The sequence below is a fragment of the Phoca vitulina genome, unplaced genomic scaffold (genome assembly GCF_004348235.1).
Source record: "Phoca vitulina isolate PV1807 unplaced genomic scaffold, GSC_HSeal_1.0 scaffold45, whole genome shotgun sequence".
Classification (NCBI taxonomy): domain Eukaryota; kingdom Metazoa; phylum Chordata; class Mammalia; order Carnivora; family Phocidae; genus Phoca; species Phoca vitulina.
The window spans coordinates 1,039,955-1,055,118 of record NW_022589748.1 but is presented as its reverse complement, the minus strand read 5'-3'; the positions used below and the strand labels follow the sequence as shown (position 1 = coordinate 1,055,118).

The following is a 15,164-nucleotide window of genomic DNA, read 5'->3' as shown; positions in this document are numbered from 1 at the left end:
CATAGTGTCCCTTGCCAGCTATGGGATCTAGCCCACATCGTGGGACTTCTCAGAACCCACTTTCTTCATTTGTAAAGTGACTAAACAGCCTCACCCATCCTACAGTGTTGTGAAAATTAAACCGAAGTGCTGTGCAAACATTCTGGGTGGTTCTGTGGCTCACCACCAGAAGGGGGTGGGGGTGGGGGACCTGAAACCCAGACATGTGAAGCTAGGACTCTCACGTCTCTACCAGCAAGCAGATCACTCCACTCTTCCATCCCCACCGGTCTTAACCTTGGTGGATTTTAAAGCCCAGTAGCACAAGGTGATGGCCCCCCTCCCTGCATCCTCAAAGCACTTAAGGATGCTGAAAGAGCCTCTTGTTCTCTCTTGCTGGGAGGGGTAGCCAGAAGATTAGTCATCTTCCAACCTCTTACCACCACCACCCCCTGATCTCCCAGGGGAGTCGGGACAGAAGCAGTCTGAGCCTGGTGATTTTGGAACCACATGGTTTTTGATTGGACCAATGAGTGGCGACTTCTTCATTCTGCATGACTGGGACATGAAGTGTTAGCAACTTCGGGAAACTTTCTATTCTCATTGGCTGAGGGAACAGAAGTGGTGAACGTTGGACCAATCCCAGAATTTCTGGTGGCAGAAGGCGAGGCTTCTAGCGAAAAGGGAGGGATTAGAGCATGGTTGCATCTCCCTCCTGCCACTCCTGACTTTGTCCTCCAACACCTATAACTTTTTGAGGAGCTATCCCACAATTGAGCATATTCCACCTTAACTGCAGCTTTGTGAGATGTGCAGTGTGTTAGCAGTTTTAAAAATCAGAAATAGGGGGAAGTCCTATTAAGAAAAAAAAAAAAAAGGAAGAGGGGTCCCTGGCTGGCTCAGTCGGTGGAGCATGCGACTCTTGATCTCGGGGGTTGTGAGTTCAAGCCCCACATTGGGTGTGGAGATTACATAAATAAAAACTTTTAAAAAAGACAAGAAAAAGAAGAAGGTTAAGTGACTTGTCAGTTACTTATTGGCCTACCTGGGTCTAGAATTCCAGGGATGACTCTCATCCGTTTAACCCTTGGTATGGCCATGTGTATGGAAGCCCAGGAACGGGACACGAACCTCCACCTGATCACATTAGTACAGCCCATTGGATCAGTTTAGCAGGTAATGGAGTTATCACCTTGGAAAGTATTTTTAGAAAGTGGGAAAAGGGGCGCCTGGGTGGCTCAGTTGGTTAAGCGACTGCCTTCGGCTCAGGTCATGATCCTGGAGTCTCAGGATCGAGTCCCGCATCGGGCTCCCTGCTCAGCAGGGAGTCTGCTTCTCCCTCTGACCCTCCCCCCTCTCATGCTCTCTCTCTATCTCATTCTCTCTCTCAAATAAATAAATAAAATCTTTAAAAAAAAAAAAAAAAGAAAGTGGGAAAAGTTAGGTGGGAAATCAACTTTGGTGGGAAGGGGGAGCAGGAGAGCTGGGCAGACCCTAGAGGGAGGGCAAGGGAGAGGGGCCCCCATGCCCAGCAGACCTTAATATTCCCTGCAGCACTTTATAGTTACTATAGGACTTTCACATCCTTCACTTACCTGGTTCCTTACAGGGTAGAACTGCAGGTGGTTTCTATCTCCAGGGGGAGGGTACGTGCTCAGGAGTTAAGAGCCTGGACCACCAGCTCCTTGGGGTGGGGGCAGTGCTCCAAGTCCACACTTGGCTGCCCCTCCCACCCTTCCTCCACCCACCCGGTTTAGCAATGGGTGCAGAACCATGTATGCAGATCCTCAGGACGTGCGTGAGTGCAGAGGTCTGTGTTCATGGGCTGAGGGGGTGGGTTCGTGGGTGTACCTGGAGTCTTTCTGCGTGCTGCCCTGCGGGGGGCCTTGTTGCCTGACGGCCAGCGGCTGAGTGTGAGCTGAGCCCACCCGTGCACCCGCGGAACGAGGCTACTTTGTGCCCCGGGGGAGTGGTGGCCCTTCTGACCGGTCTTGGCCTGGCTCTGCTCCCTTTAGCCTCTCTGCTTCTGTCTCCGGGTGTCTCCTTGCACCCCCATCTGCAAGGGTTTCCAATTTCCTCCATCAGTTTTTCCGACCTGGTCCCCAGGGCTCTGCGTGCCCTTTCCAGTAGCTCTGACTTATCTGGCAGCGGAAGGTCAGGGGAACGGGATTAGTTTGAGGGGGTGGCCCCTGGAGGAGGGAGGTCTGCGAAAGCGGGGGAAGGAGAGGAGGGACCAGGACAGAGCGTAGAGGTGCCGGGGGCGTGGGGCGATAACTCAGCCAGCAGTCACCCCCTCCGTCAAAACCCAAGGCACCTCCCACCTTTAGTCCCGCTGCCCAGCCGGGACAAGGGGCGGAGTCTCGTCGGCGGGACTTGAGGTCACCCAGCTGCGCCCGACCCCGGGCCCGCACGCCCCCCGCCCCGTACCTGCTCTCCGCCCCCCCCCCGCCCCCAGGCCGCCCCGAGTCCACTCCAGATCCGGGCCGGGTTTCCTCCGCGCCACTAGGGTCTCCGCCCCTCGGAGCCGCAGCCCGTGCCCAGCAGAGCGTCGCTGCGGGAGGCAGCCCCCGAACCCCGAACCTCCCGGAGCGCGCGCCCGCGTGCGGGACTGAGCCGCGACACAGACCCCACACCCGCACTCCAACTCCGAGTTGGGACTGCTCCGGTCCCCGCGCGTCACCCGAACTCGACCCTCGGGGCTCCGAAGTGACCCCTCTCCCGGCACGTTCGCTGTCCGCGTGGCCGGCCCGGCTCCGTGTCTCGGCGGCCCGGCTCCGTGTCTCGGCATCCCGGCCCGGGCTCCGGATCCGGCGAGGTAGGGCGCCGCGGGCCTTGGGGGCTGGGGGCTGGCGTGCTCCTCCTCCACGGAATGGGGGCAGCAGAAGGCCACCGCCCCCCAGGGCAAGACAGCCGCTGCGCCTCCTACAGCCCTACCCCTCCGGGTCCGGTGACCTAGATAACTGGAACCGGGACTTTGCCTAGATGTTCAAAGGCACTTTCCCGTCCGTCATCCCTCCCCCCACCCCGTCGCCATTGCGCTCCCACCTGTCCCCAGAGCCTGGCGCCCACGGGGACCCCTGCCAAGTAGGCAGCTTCCTTCGGAAGCTCTCCCGCCTGCCGCCCCCACTCCTCACTCCTGGAAAGGGGCAGAGGAAAGATTGGGGAAGACCCTCCAGGACAGCCCCCTAATCCATGGCTGTGGCCCGGGGGCATCCCCCACCGCTCGTTGGTCTATCTTCCTCATCCCCTGCATCTGCCCCATTTCATCTTGACTCCCCTGCCTCTGTTCCCGAGGTCTCTATTCTCTTCCAGACTCTTTTTCTGGCTTTCTCCTCCCCTTGACCCCTTCCCCCTTCGCCCACCGTGGGGAGAAGGAGGTGTGTCGCTGCTTTCTATTTAGGTCTCCCTGGGGAGGGCGTGCAGTGCTAGGACTTTTTTGGCATCCGCTGGACCCCGAGTCACGAGGTGTCATGTCTGTGTCTGGTATCCGTGCCTCCTCCCACTCCCCTCTCCCATCCTCTCCTGCCCCACACCTCCCTGTCCGCCTTTGTCTCCTTCCTGCCTCCCTTCCTGTCCTTTTTGCTCTCTTCTTTGGGCGCTTTGTGTAGCTTTGTCTTTGTCTCCGCCTCTCCGCTCTCTGCTCCCTCTGCTCCCTCTCCTCCCTCTTCCAGCTCCCAGAAGCTGTCGACCTCAAGGGCATCAAAATTTCAGGTGTGTGGGGTGCGGTGGAGGTGGGGTGGGGGCCTCCCAGCATGCCCAGCGAGGACTGTAATCATCCCCTCCCGGAGTGATCATTCATATTTATAAGATTGAAAGAATGGATCCAAGGATGTGGGGATATGGAGGGCAAGGGAAACGCTGCCCCTCTCCCTGGAGCTGGGTCCAGGAGATGCCTGAGCTACATCTCCCACAGTGCCCTGGAAACACAGGGCTGCCTCTGTCTGGACACCTTATGGGAATGATAGTTCAAGGAGCCAGGTTGGAGGGCGCTATTCTGAGGGAATAGGTGTAGAGGAGTGCCCAGAAAGAAAATGAGAGAGATGAATTTGCAAGCTCTTCCTTCTTTCCTGTGACCCCCTTACAAACAACCTTATCCAAGATGTAGGTAGATGCACCCTTTGGAAAGAGTCTCCCCCATCTTGAAAGCGAAGGAGGGTAATGGAAGCCTAATGTCTTGAATTAGTTGGATGTGTCCTTGTCTACAAGTTTCTCACATTCTGTCCCTTTTTGGGGCAATGGGGAGTTGCTGAGCTCAGCAGAGAACTACCAGCTAGTATTTTTCAGGGACCCGTGAACAGCTGGTGAGTTTGCCTGGAAATGTAGATGGAAGCCACAAGCTAACTTGTTCATTTTCTGAGACGCATCATCCCCAGAGCCTGCCACAAGGAATCTGATGCTTGAGCTGGCCCCAGGCTTGTTGTTGGCATGGAAGTGCTGACAGTGGGGGAAGGGCACTGGGGTTTCCTCCTAGCATCCCATTTCTGGTTCTTAGCCTTTAGTACTTGGGACCTTTGACTCCTGCCAAGGAAGGACCCAGTAATTCCTATCCTTGCTCTTCAGCCTGGGCTTGGAGATCCAAATACACCAAAAAGAGGTCTCCCCCACTGGCCGGGGAGCCAGGAAAACTTAAACTTTAGCCTGGCTCGATCCAAGCTGAGTCACCTTAGGCCAGATCTTAACCTCCTTGGGTGTCCGTTTCCTCATTGTGAAAGAAGTGGGTTGAACCTGGTCTCTGGTGGCTCTAGCAGGGGCTCTAAGATCCTCTGAGTCTGGCTTCCCCTCTTCTCTGATGATATTGGCCTGATGCTGTCTTACTTCATCCAGGTAAGGATTACCTGGGAGGGCCTTAGACAACAGCATCAGGCTGAAAAGAAAGAGGGAAATGGGGCTCTTGTTTTGAAGTTTTAACTCTATAGCAAGCATGCTGCGTTTATGTAAGCTATGTCTGTGACATGGAAGCTAAGACCATCCCTAAACTCCTTGGTGTCATTGTTTGTCCCCTCTCCCAAACCTAGGTCATGTTCTTGTTAACAACAACAAAACAACCAAACCAACATGATCCCCCACAAAGTAGCTGGTATATGTGTCTCCTGGGATGTTGGTTAATGAGGCTTAAGGTAGGTTATATGAAGGGACTATTATAACTGGCTGAAAGAGAGGAAGCGGATTTAACTGGTTGATCTGGTTTGTCTGGAGAAGAGAGGTCTGGAAATGAAGAGTCATTAGGACTTGGGGAGGGGGCTTTCTCTTGGCCCTGGCTCTGGCAGGGAAAACAGAAGAGCTGGAGGCCAAACGGTGACAGATCCAGAGGAGTTAACCCAAAAATGAGAATAGGAAGGACACAGAAAATCTTGAGTAGGAGGTAGGGTAAGAATTATAGGAAGAATTTAGAAAGAAGAACAGAGGGAGAGAGAAAATCAGAAGAGACTCTCTGGAGGCAAGGTAAATGGAAGAGGGGCATAGGGGATCTAGGTGACATTCTGTTTGCAGGAGCTCCAACAGAGCCCTTTCCCAAATGATCATCTGGCCCTAGAGTGGAGCCAGGTCTCCCTATGGAGAAGGAGGAAGGAGGAAGGGAAAGGCGGGTTTGATAAGCCTGGGAGGAACGACTTGAAATTTTCTAATGTCCACTCTGGTTTATGTTTGAATATATGTGTCAGAGGCGGGAGTGGAGGGTACTGGAGTGGCAATAGGGGGAAGATCTGGAGTCTACACCCCCCCCCCCTTTGCCCTGGGATTGTGACTGGCAGTGGTAGGAAGGGGGGAATTGAACCCTCTGTTTTTCCCAGGGACCCCTTTTGTAGGGGGAGTGGAGATGGTGGTTTCTCATGTTCTTACAGAGGTCTTGGAGAGGTGGGGGGACCCTTTCCATTTTTTACCCCTCCAAGGGCCTTCTGCCCCTTGTCTGAGTCCCTGGGAGCAACTGGGGGTGAAGGAGATCTCGGGACAGTGTCTGAGGAGCTCATGGGGTTCCTGGAAGGGTTGGGAGCTCTGGGAGCTGGTCAGAGCAGGAGGCCCTGTATTCCCAGGGTCTGTGCGGAGAGCAGAAGAGAAGGGGTATTTGTGGAGGAAAGGGCTGTGGGGACTGGGTGTGTAGCGGGCCACATGTGGAAACAGGGGCTCTGACCACAATACTGGGTTGTCTTTTTTCTGCAGGGTAATGAAGTTGGAAGCCAGTTGTGCCGCCAGCTCAGAGGTCCCTAAGCCTGAAGAGGAGGCTGAGCCAGATGCAGAGCCACACTGAGACACCCAGCCACAGGAGGCCGCGGCCAAGTCCAGATCTGGATCCGGGCCTGAGGCTGAGACCAAGACCCTGGGGGCTGAATCGGGGCCTGAGACCAAGGCCAAGTCCTTGGGGGCCAACCCCAGGTCCGGATGGGGGCCTGAGGATAAGGCCGAGCCGTTGGACTTCGTGGTGGCACAGAACGGGAGTTTGAGGAGGTGCTGGCCATCTCTGGGGGCGTCTACGGTGGCCTCGACTACCTTCTCAGCCGCTACCACAGCCGGCTCCGGGATCCCGACGGCACCTTGGTGCTGGCCAAGCATAACGGAGTGGTGAGACCCGGGGCCCTGCTGAAAAGGGGGTGAAGCTACATTTGGGTGACGGATCTTAGGAAGGAGAGGAGGCGAGGCTCTCGTCCGGATGCTGAAGAGCGGGTCTGCTTTGGAACCAAAGAGTAGGGCGTGCGGATCCAGGGGCCCAGCCAATGAGCGTAGAACGGAGGACGTGTAGTACTTGGAATAGCGGAGGAACCGGAGGGAGGGACTGGGGACAGCTTCGGTCTTTGAAGATTCGTTTGAGTTTCTGGGGGCAGAAGCATAAACAGAAAAGAGCAGGCAAGAGAGGGTAGACTGGAGGTGAGAGCAAGAGTGCGGTCAAGACCCCCGAGTGGACTGAACTCTCGCACAAAGAGCACCCGGAAGCGGTGAGCGGGTCAGGCTCCGAGAGGGGGTCTGGGCGTAGCTAAGAAGAAGCGGGGGCGTGGCAGGGGCTAGGGGGCGTAGCAAGCTCCTGGGGTGGAGCCAGGGAAAGGGGGTGTGGCGATCATCCTCAGGGACCCGGTGCAAGCCGAACTGGAGCATCTCAGGAAGTGGACGGAAAAAAAAAAAAAAAAGAGGTGGACGAGACCCGGACGAATGGGCGTTCTGCCGGCTCTGGAATTCGAGACCCGAGTGCTGAGGAGATCTCCCCGGGCAGGCCCGGGTCTGGCCTGGCGCCCGGGGTGGTGACGACGGAGTGCTCAGCGTGTGGGAAGAGGCGAGTCCTGGGAGCCGAGAGCCCCGGCAGGGGCGGAGGGCTCCCTAACCGCGTCAGTCCGCAGATCGCGCTGGAGTCGGTGCACGTGATCGACGCCCGGGAGACCGCGCTGGTGCGGGGGCTGCGCGGGGCGTCCTGGGAGCGCGGCAAGGGCGTGGCGCGACAGCACCCGGGGGTCAAGGTGGCACAGGTCACCCGGGACGACCAGCTGGGCCCCCGGGAGCTGAAGAAATACCGCCTAATCACCAAGCAGGTGAGAAGGACTCGGGAGGTCAGCTAGCCAGGTGTCCTCCGCCCTCGCCCAGTCACCGGCTTGCTTTCTCTGCAGGCTCTGCCGAGGGGGGGCGCGCGTGAGCCCAGCCCCGGACTCCCAGTCCCGACCCAGACCCTTTTGCCCAGGGGCAGTCAAAAAAAGCTCCTGACTCCCAACCGTCAAACCCTCAGTCCTTACTCCAGGTGGCTGCGGAGCCCAGGCGTCCGGAGTTCCGTGACCCTTCCTCTCCTCTATTGATTCTGCCTCCCTTCAGGGACCCAAAGATCCTAATCCGAGGCTTTGTCCTTTCCCTCCTCTTCCCCTATCCTACCGACTGATCGGTTTCCCACCCTTGCCCTCCCCTCGGAGACCCAAGGCCCCACACTGAACCCGCCCCTCCTTGGGGATCCAGGCACATACTCCGAGGCCGCGCCCCCTGGTTCCTCCATGCTACCTTCGGGGGGCCGGGGGCAGGCTTTCACATACCCCACTCCACCTGGCCCGGCACGCTTGGTCCTCCCGAGGGGCCCTACTGGGATCCCGTGAGTGTGAATGTGGGAGTGAAGACGCCAAGAGGCGCTGGGCTCTCCAGGCCTCCGCGCCCACCCCGCGCTCACCCTTGAACCCCGCGGCGCTGCGGGTCTCTGGGAGCTTCTCGCGGCTGCCCACCGAGGCCGTATCGTCGGAGGCTGGTGGCGACGTGGCACGCCTCCTGCTGTCGCCCTCCGTGCAGCGCGACGAGCTTCCGGGCAGGACCGTCATCCAGGACCGGCAGCCCTACCGGCCGAGGGAGAGCAACCCGCGCCTGCTGGCGGCCAAGGGCCTGGAGTGGCGCGTGGACAGCCGCGCGTGCCCGCGCGTGCTCACGCTGTGCACGCGCCCCTTCCCCATCCCGCAGGGCGGTGACTGCACGTGGCGCTACCTCAACATCAACGCCTTCGGCAGCGATGGCGTGCAGGTGCAGAGCCAGCTTCTGTGGCACCTGCAGCGCTAGGCCCCGCGCCTCGCCGGCCTCATCGTCCTGTGCCAGCTTTTCCTAGAGCCCCAGTTATGGTCACAGCTGGCTGACTTCTGCCAGGCCGGCTTGGGGCTCGAGCTGGTCAAGGGTTATCCAGAGCAGTACCTGCTGGAGGCCGACAGCTAGGGCCTCTCCTGTCGGAGGGGAGAGAAGAAGCACTTTAGATCTGCCCTCCGGCGCTGATCTCCAGAAAGCCCTGCCCGCCACTGTTTGCAAGCTCCGCCCCCTCCCCCTGCGCCCCGCGGCGGGCTCTGAAGCCCAGCCTTCCTCGGAGCGCCCTCCCTAACCTTTTTACCCTTACTTCTCGGTCGGCCATCCTGCCTCTAGCGCGCCCAAAAGCTGTTGCCCACGCCTTGATCCGAACCGCCGGGTTTGGGGGAGGCCCTTGCGCTGCTATTGTCCGCCCTTTCCCCCTTTACTGGCCAAAGAATGGGTTCCTTCCCAGGCTTCAGAGCCTTTCCTTGTCCGTCGCCCTGGCCTGACTGTGAACTCTGCCCTTCCTGGCTTCTCCCTTCTGCCCCCTCGCGGGTGGAAGCGGACAGAAGGATGTGCTATGCCCAGCTGCCCAACACGCATTACTTTTCTTCCTCCCGCCCTTTCTCAAACTCTCAGGGCTTGCCCGGCACTGCCCTCTCAGCCTCCCTCCCAGCCTTCTGCGCTTCTGCGTCAGTGTCCTCTCCCTCCTTCTCTCTGTGCCCCCATCCTCCTCCTCCCTGGGCCTCCCAGACACTTAGCTGCTCTCATGGTCCATTTGTCTGCTCCTCCATTCCTCTTCCCCGTGACCTTTTCATCACCCACCCTGTGTGCAATACGGAGAGAGAGCCTGTCAATGTCCTAGAATTATAATGCCCTGTTGACCCTCCGGTGTCGCATCTTTCCAAGCCTGCCCCCTCTGACGGGTTTCCTCCGACTTTGCACCATGTTGCTATTTCAGAGGCCCCCCTTCCCATGCCCCCAGCCAGTGGCCTGAACTGGGCCGTGGACCAGGGGGTTTGGGCTGGAGAGTTTGGTGTGGGGAGGGCAGATCCCTCAGCCCAGTATGGGGCTGTCTTCCGGTTCTAACCAGGCTGCCTTCTGGCGCCCCTGGAACCCCCACCTCCAGATATTTCTGGACAGCCCTCCCTTCCTCGGGTTTCTTTATGCTTTTTGGACTTTGACAGTTTTCTATTTGAATGCAAGTAGTAACAGCTGCAATTGCTCAGCTGTGGATCCTCACATCTACCACAGAGGGAGGAAACAGAGGCTCGCAAAGACCAAAGTGCCTTCCAAGTCACTCAAAGTAGCTGGGAGCCTGGCAGGGACTAGAATTCAGGTGTCCCACGCCCCGAGCATGCCTCAGAACCGCACTCCGTGTGACCGTGAGTGCTTGAACTTGTCGTTGGTCGATGGACAGTCGGTGGGGATTTGTTGACAGCAAGCACAGGGGTCGCTGGGGATGGAGTCAAAGACGTGGGCAGAGGAGGGCGCCTGGAGGTGGAAGAAGGTGGGCAAAGAGGACAGCCGCTGCTTCATCACCTCCCCCAGTTCCGGTTCTGCGGCTGTGCGGCACTGCCTTGCTTGGCTGCCTGGGGCGCCTGGCCACGCTGCCACCCTCCCTGTCACTTCAACCGCGGCTGTATTGCAATAAAACGGACCCTTAGCCCACCCTCTGTGTCTGTTTCACTTCTCAGTGGGGGAGGGATGAGACGCATTATCCGCCCCCTCTCCCTTCCCCAGCAGCCTGTATTAGAGAGGATCTCTAAGCCCTGTGGCAATGGGGCTAATGACTTCCTGGAGCTGGAGAGGGCTGCTGGCCGCGGCTGCCCCCACCCCCACCCCAGCCAAGCGGCAGAAAGAAGCGGTTGCTCAGGAGCGAGGAGGGCAGCTGCGCGGCGCCCTGGCAAGCCCGGGTCTCCCTTTCCCCTGGACCTGGGAGTCCGCTGCTATCCCAATTCTATGGGCTTCTCTCCCAAGTTCCCTTTGGCATCCAGGACCGGCCTCCCTCAGCCCCACAATTCAGGCGCCTAACTCCCGGCTCTCGGCTCTCTTGGCCAGAGCGCTCGCTTTCCGGATTCCTGGGTGGGCACCGCGCGGAAGGGGGAGGAGGTGGAGGGAGCTTGGGCGCCGCCCCCCGGGAGCCGAGCTCCAGAGCGCCGGAGACTGCGATTCCGAAAAGTAACACGCGGGGGCGCCAGGACGCGCGGACGCAGGCGAGGCAGCGCAAGGTGGTTTCCGTCCGTGTGAGTGTGTCCATGGGCGTCTTTGTGTGTCTGCGTTTCTGTACATGTGTGTACGAGTCACAGGGTGTCCGGGTGGGATGTATTCGGGACAACGTGCCTGGTGTACCCCAGAATCAGGTACTCCAAGTGGCTTTTTGATGAGGAGGATGCTTGATATGTTACTATGTGTGTGTGGATGGGGAGGTAGGCAACTGTGTATCGTCGTGTGTGCAAGGCGTAGCCTGTGAGTCCCTGAAACCGCATCTTGGATTTTTGAAGTCACATTCCTTCAGGATCCCTCCCACCATTCCATGTAAAAGGAACGAGGGCTCTCAACGCAAATCTCCATTACCCTGGTCCCATCTTCAGCATGTGTCTGAGTGACACTGCCAGGCTAGGTGTGATACTGTGTTTGTGTAAGTGGGTGTGTCTCAGAATATCAGTGTAACTCTGAATAACAACAGTATGTTTGTGTGTGACAGGTGGATGTTGGAGGAGGCTGGGTCAGAATTATGAAAATACACAAGTCGCTTTCTCTGGTTAGTTTGTGGATATCACCTTAATGGCGTGTGTGTTTTCCCTTCTCAGTCTCTCCAGAAGCTGTCTCTCTTTGTGTCTCCCCTCATCTCTGTCTCTTTCTCTCTCATTCTCTTGGTGACTCATCTCTGCGGCTTTGCCCTCCCCCGGCTTGCTGGGTCTCCCATCCCCCACTCAGGAGTGGGTGGGGGTATGAGAGAATGGGACCCTGGAACTGAAAATCAGGGTGGGCACCCCTTCCTATTACTCATCATTCCCAGACCCACCAGTGGCCCCCAGCCCCCTCTCAGTCCCCTCCCCAGGACTCCCCACTCTACTGAACAGGGCTGGTAAGGGGATAGGGCAATGATGCTTTTTAATGGGGCCATTTTCAGGGGGACCTTCAGCACCTTCTTTCAGTTCAGAGTGGAGACCCCTGCCCCTCTCATAAAGTGCCCCCCTCCCTGCCTGTCCCCCCATCGCTGACGCAATGAAAGGCTGCAGAGGTGAGTCACCGGTTGGGGGGAAGGGAGAGTTGGGGGGACGGTGAGCTGCGGGGTCCCCAAGCCCCTGCCCTCTTTTTCTCTTCCAAACCTTCTCAGGGAAAAGACACAGTACTCTGTCCACCCCCCTCCCCTGGCTTTCCAAATCTTCAGTTTGGATCACTACTCCATTGGACCCCATCTTCTCCTGCTGCCCTCTTGGAGAGTATGAGAGATTCAGAAACAAAGACAAAGAGAAGGATTTATACAAATAACTCAGCAAACACCAGGCATCCCCTCCAGGTCCGCATCTCAGCACTGCCTTTGCTAGCTCTGTCTCTCCATTCTCTATCTTTCCTGCCATCTCCTTCCTCTACTGATTCCAGGCAACTGTCCCCAGTCCAGCTGTTTTCCAGAAGCCCCTAGAGGCAGCAGGGTATGAAGGGCATAGCACATCTCTGAGAGGTGGGGTGTGTGTGAATGAGCAGACCCAGGTAGGGAACTGAGATGAAGACAGGCAGAAACAGACCCAGAGATTCAGAGTCCATGTAGACATGATCCGGATTGTGTTATCACCAAGCCTATTGCTGTGGATGCCCTGGCTTGGTGCCCACCCCGCTACCTTGCTGCCCCCCTCCCTCCCTTACCCCATGCTGACTGAGATTCTTGGGATGTCAGGGTCTGAGAAGCTCCCCTGGGCTTCTGGGCTGAGTGGAGGAAGGAAAGGGTGAAGAGTTGGGGAAGAATGGAAGAACAGAGGAACACTCTGAAAACAAGGGGGCAAGGACCCGAACTTGGGGGCAGCAGATGAGTGGGTTTCCTGTACAGAAATCTAGAGATGGTGAATGTGGGGGAGGGGCGGGCAAGATCAAAGACACAGAGACATCTACATAACTTGTAACATAAATCAAAAAGCAGGGAAGGATTCAGAGAAATGCACAAAGACGCATGTGTACACACACACACACTGTTGACACACCAGGCCAGGCTCACTTTTCAGACACCAGCAGGTGCCCAGACTGGATGCACTCAAAGTCCCCCAACTACACAGGTATACAGACACTCAGAAGGATCGGAACCCACACGCACTCAATACTTATACAATGACATCTGGAAACAGGCAAAAAAACATGGCCACACAGATTGCAAGAGAAGATTTCATATTTAAAGTGGAACACTATCATGCCCATCCACTCTATCTGATTAAATACACAATTGGTCTTCCAATTCCCTTTCTCCCCCCTCCCATATGTTTCATTAAACTCTGCACACGCACAAACACACATGCACACACATGTACATGCACACATAGGTGTGTGTGCACATATACAAGCCTACAGGAACACAAACCGTTTCTCTAGGTGCCTGTCTCCCCTCATCTCACACTTAGTCGTTAGCCCCATCAGCCTCTCAGTCTGCCCCCCTTGGCTCCTTCCCTCCCCTCTTCCTTCTCTCTTGGATGGCTTCCCCTCCCCCCTCCAGATGTCTGAGCCATCTCTCTGATTCATCCTCCTCGGGAAGGTAACGTGACCCCCTCCCCATTCCACTGCTCACAGTAACCAGGCTGGGAAGATAAAGGGGAGAAGAAGAGGAGGAGAAAGAGGAATGAGGGGGAGCCCCCAGGTTAGGCAGTGGTCCTAGATAGTACTGTGTGTAAGGGGTGGGGGGCGACGCACAGCCTTGGGGTCTGCTGCCCCCTCCTCTCTCTGCTTTCTTTGGTATTTCCACAGTCACCTTGGTTCTCAGTGCTGTGTTGGTGGGGTTTTTTTTTTTTTTTTTTCTCCTTTAGCCTGTTCCTTCTACCTGTTCCAGATTCCTTCTTTCCTCCCTCCCTCTCCTGCTCCCATCTCTTCTCTCTTTCCTCTCTCTACTCCTCCCCACCTCTTTCCCTGCAGAGCTGATGGGCTTTCTTCTGGGAAAGTCGAGCCACTGATGGAACCGAGAAGCCACTGCTGGCTATAGAAGAAAGCACGTGAGTGTGTGTGTGTGTGTGTGTGTGTGTGTGTGACAGAGAGAGAGAGAGAGAGAGAGAGAGAGAAGGAGGGTCAGTGTTAGGAAGAGATGAGGAGGGGGTTGAGGACTGTCTCTGAAAGAGTCTCTGAGCCCCTGACAGATAGCCCTGATCTCGGTTTCCAGAGTCTTAGGGTGCGGGTGCCCTGCGTGTGCCCACAGGCACCCCTTGTGTCCGCAGTTCTTGTGTGTCTGGCATGTGTCATTGTCACTCCCCCCTTTCCCTGCCCACGCCCCCGCACAGCTCTTTGCCTGCACCGCAGCCCCCTCCAGCCTCCCTCCTCCCCTTCATTCCTGCAGTGACTGCTCCCCTTGCCTTCCTCCCTTCTCCCCTGCCCCCTCCCCATTTCCGTCCTCCCCCCACCCCCGCCCACGGGCTGGTCTCCCTTCACTGGACCCGGCTCGCTGATGGATTCTCTTTGCGCAATCTGTGCGTCATCGCCCCCCCCCAACCTCTAACTGTCCAAGCCCCCAACCCCAACGCCTCTGGCAGGAGATACGGACGAGGGGTCTGGTGGTAGAGAGGGGCTATGTCTGACGTTGCACACCCACCCCCCACCCCTCTGCAACGCGTTCAAACCTTCCCTTTAAGCAGTGGAGAGAGCTGGAGTTGAGTCACCCCCCAACCTGCGCAACCCCCTCCCCACCTGGTCTGCTCTCGCCCTCCAAACGTCCTTTGGGGGGAAGCAGAGGGAGGGAAAGAAGCAGGAGGAGGGTGGGGGGGAGAGGTGGGCTGACAAGGGGCAAGCCGGGCCGCCAACATACGCTACAGAGTGAGCTGGACAGAAGGACAGACACACCTTTTTCTCCAAACACGCACCGACTGTGAACAGACACGACATAGAGGCACACACATCCTCAGTCTTTCCCCTTTCTTCCGACTCGGACCCTTTCCAACGGGATTACCAAAACCGCAAGATCCACCCATCTGCCCCGGCCCAGGGCTGGCACCCCGCACCGCAGATCCACGAACAGCGCCCGCAGGCGCGCAGATCCGTCCCTCCTCTCTCGGGTTCACGCCGTCCTTGGGTGTGTTCCCCGTGGACCGTGCGTGCGGTCGGGAGATGGGGAGTCCAGCCCCTTCCTCGGCTTTGGAATCCTTATCCTCCCCCTCCCCAGTATGGATCTCCTACTGATGCCCAGTCAGACTCTGGGAGTGCCCCCATCCTATTCGGCTCAGCGACGCGGGCTCCCGCAGCTGCAAGTTGCTCTGTAACCCACCCTCCCGCCTTGCAGCGTCTCTGCATCCACCCTTCCATTCATTCTCCCATTCATTCATTCATCCTTTTCTCCTCGTCCCTCCTTCATTCATTCATAGCCCCCTGCCCCGCCCGCCCCGGCGATTTCATTCATTCATTCATTCATTCATTTCCCCGGTGCTCGGCTAGCGCACGCCCCTCCAGCCGAGGCTCCCGGCGCGCAGGCGCGGGCCGGGAGAAGAACACCTTCT

The 15,164-nt window shown here is 57.6% G+C and overlaps 1 protein-coding gene across 1 annotated transcript; it reads left to right on the top strand.

The window, feature by feature from the left end:
• The first annotated feature begins 2,568 nt into the window (after positions 1-2,568).
• Positions 2,569-8,634, top strand: NAT16 (N-acetyltransferase 16 (putative)). The gene is given in 6 exon segments (XM_032430676.1): positions 2,569-2,794; positions 6,136-6,277; positions 6,368-6,395; positions 6,398-6,534; positions 7,302-7,490; positions 8,065-8,634. Coding segments are annotated over 5 exon segments (1,062 nt in total). The 5' UTR covers positions 2,569-2,794; positions 6,136-6,139.
• Positions 8,635-15,164: the final 6,530 nt, after the last annotated feature.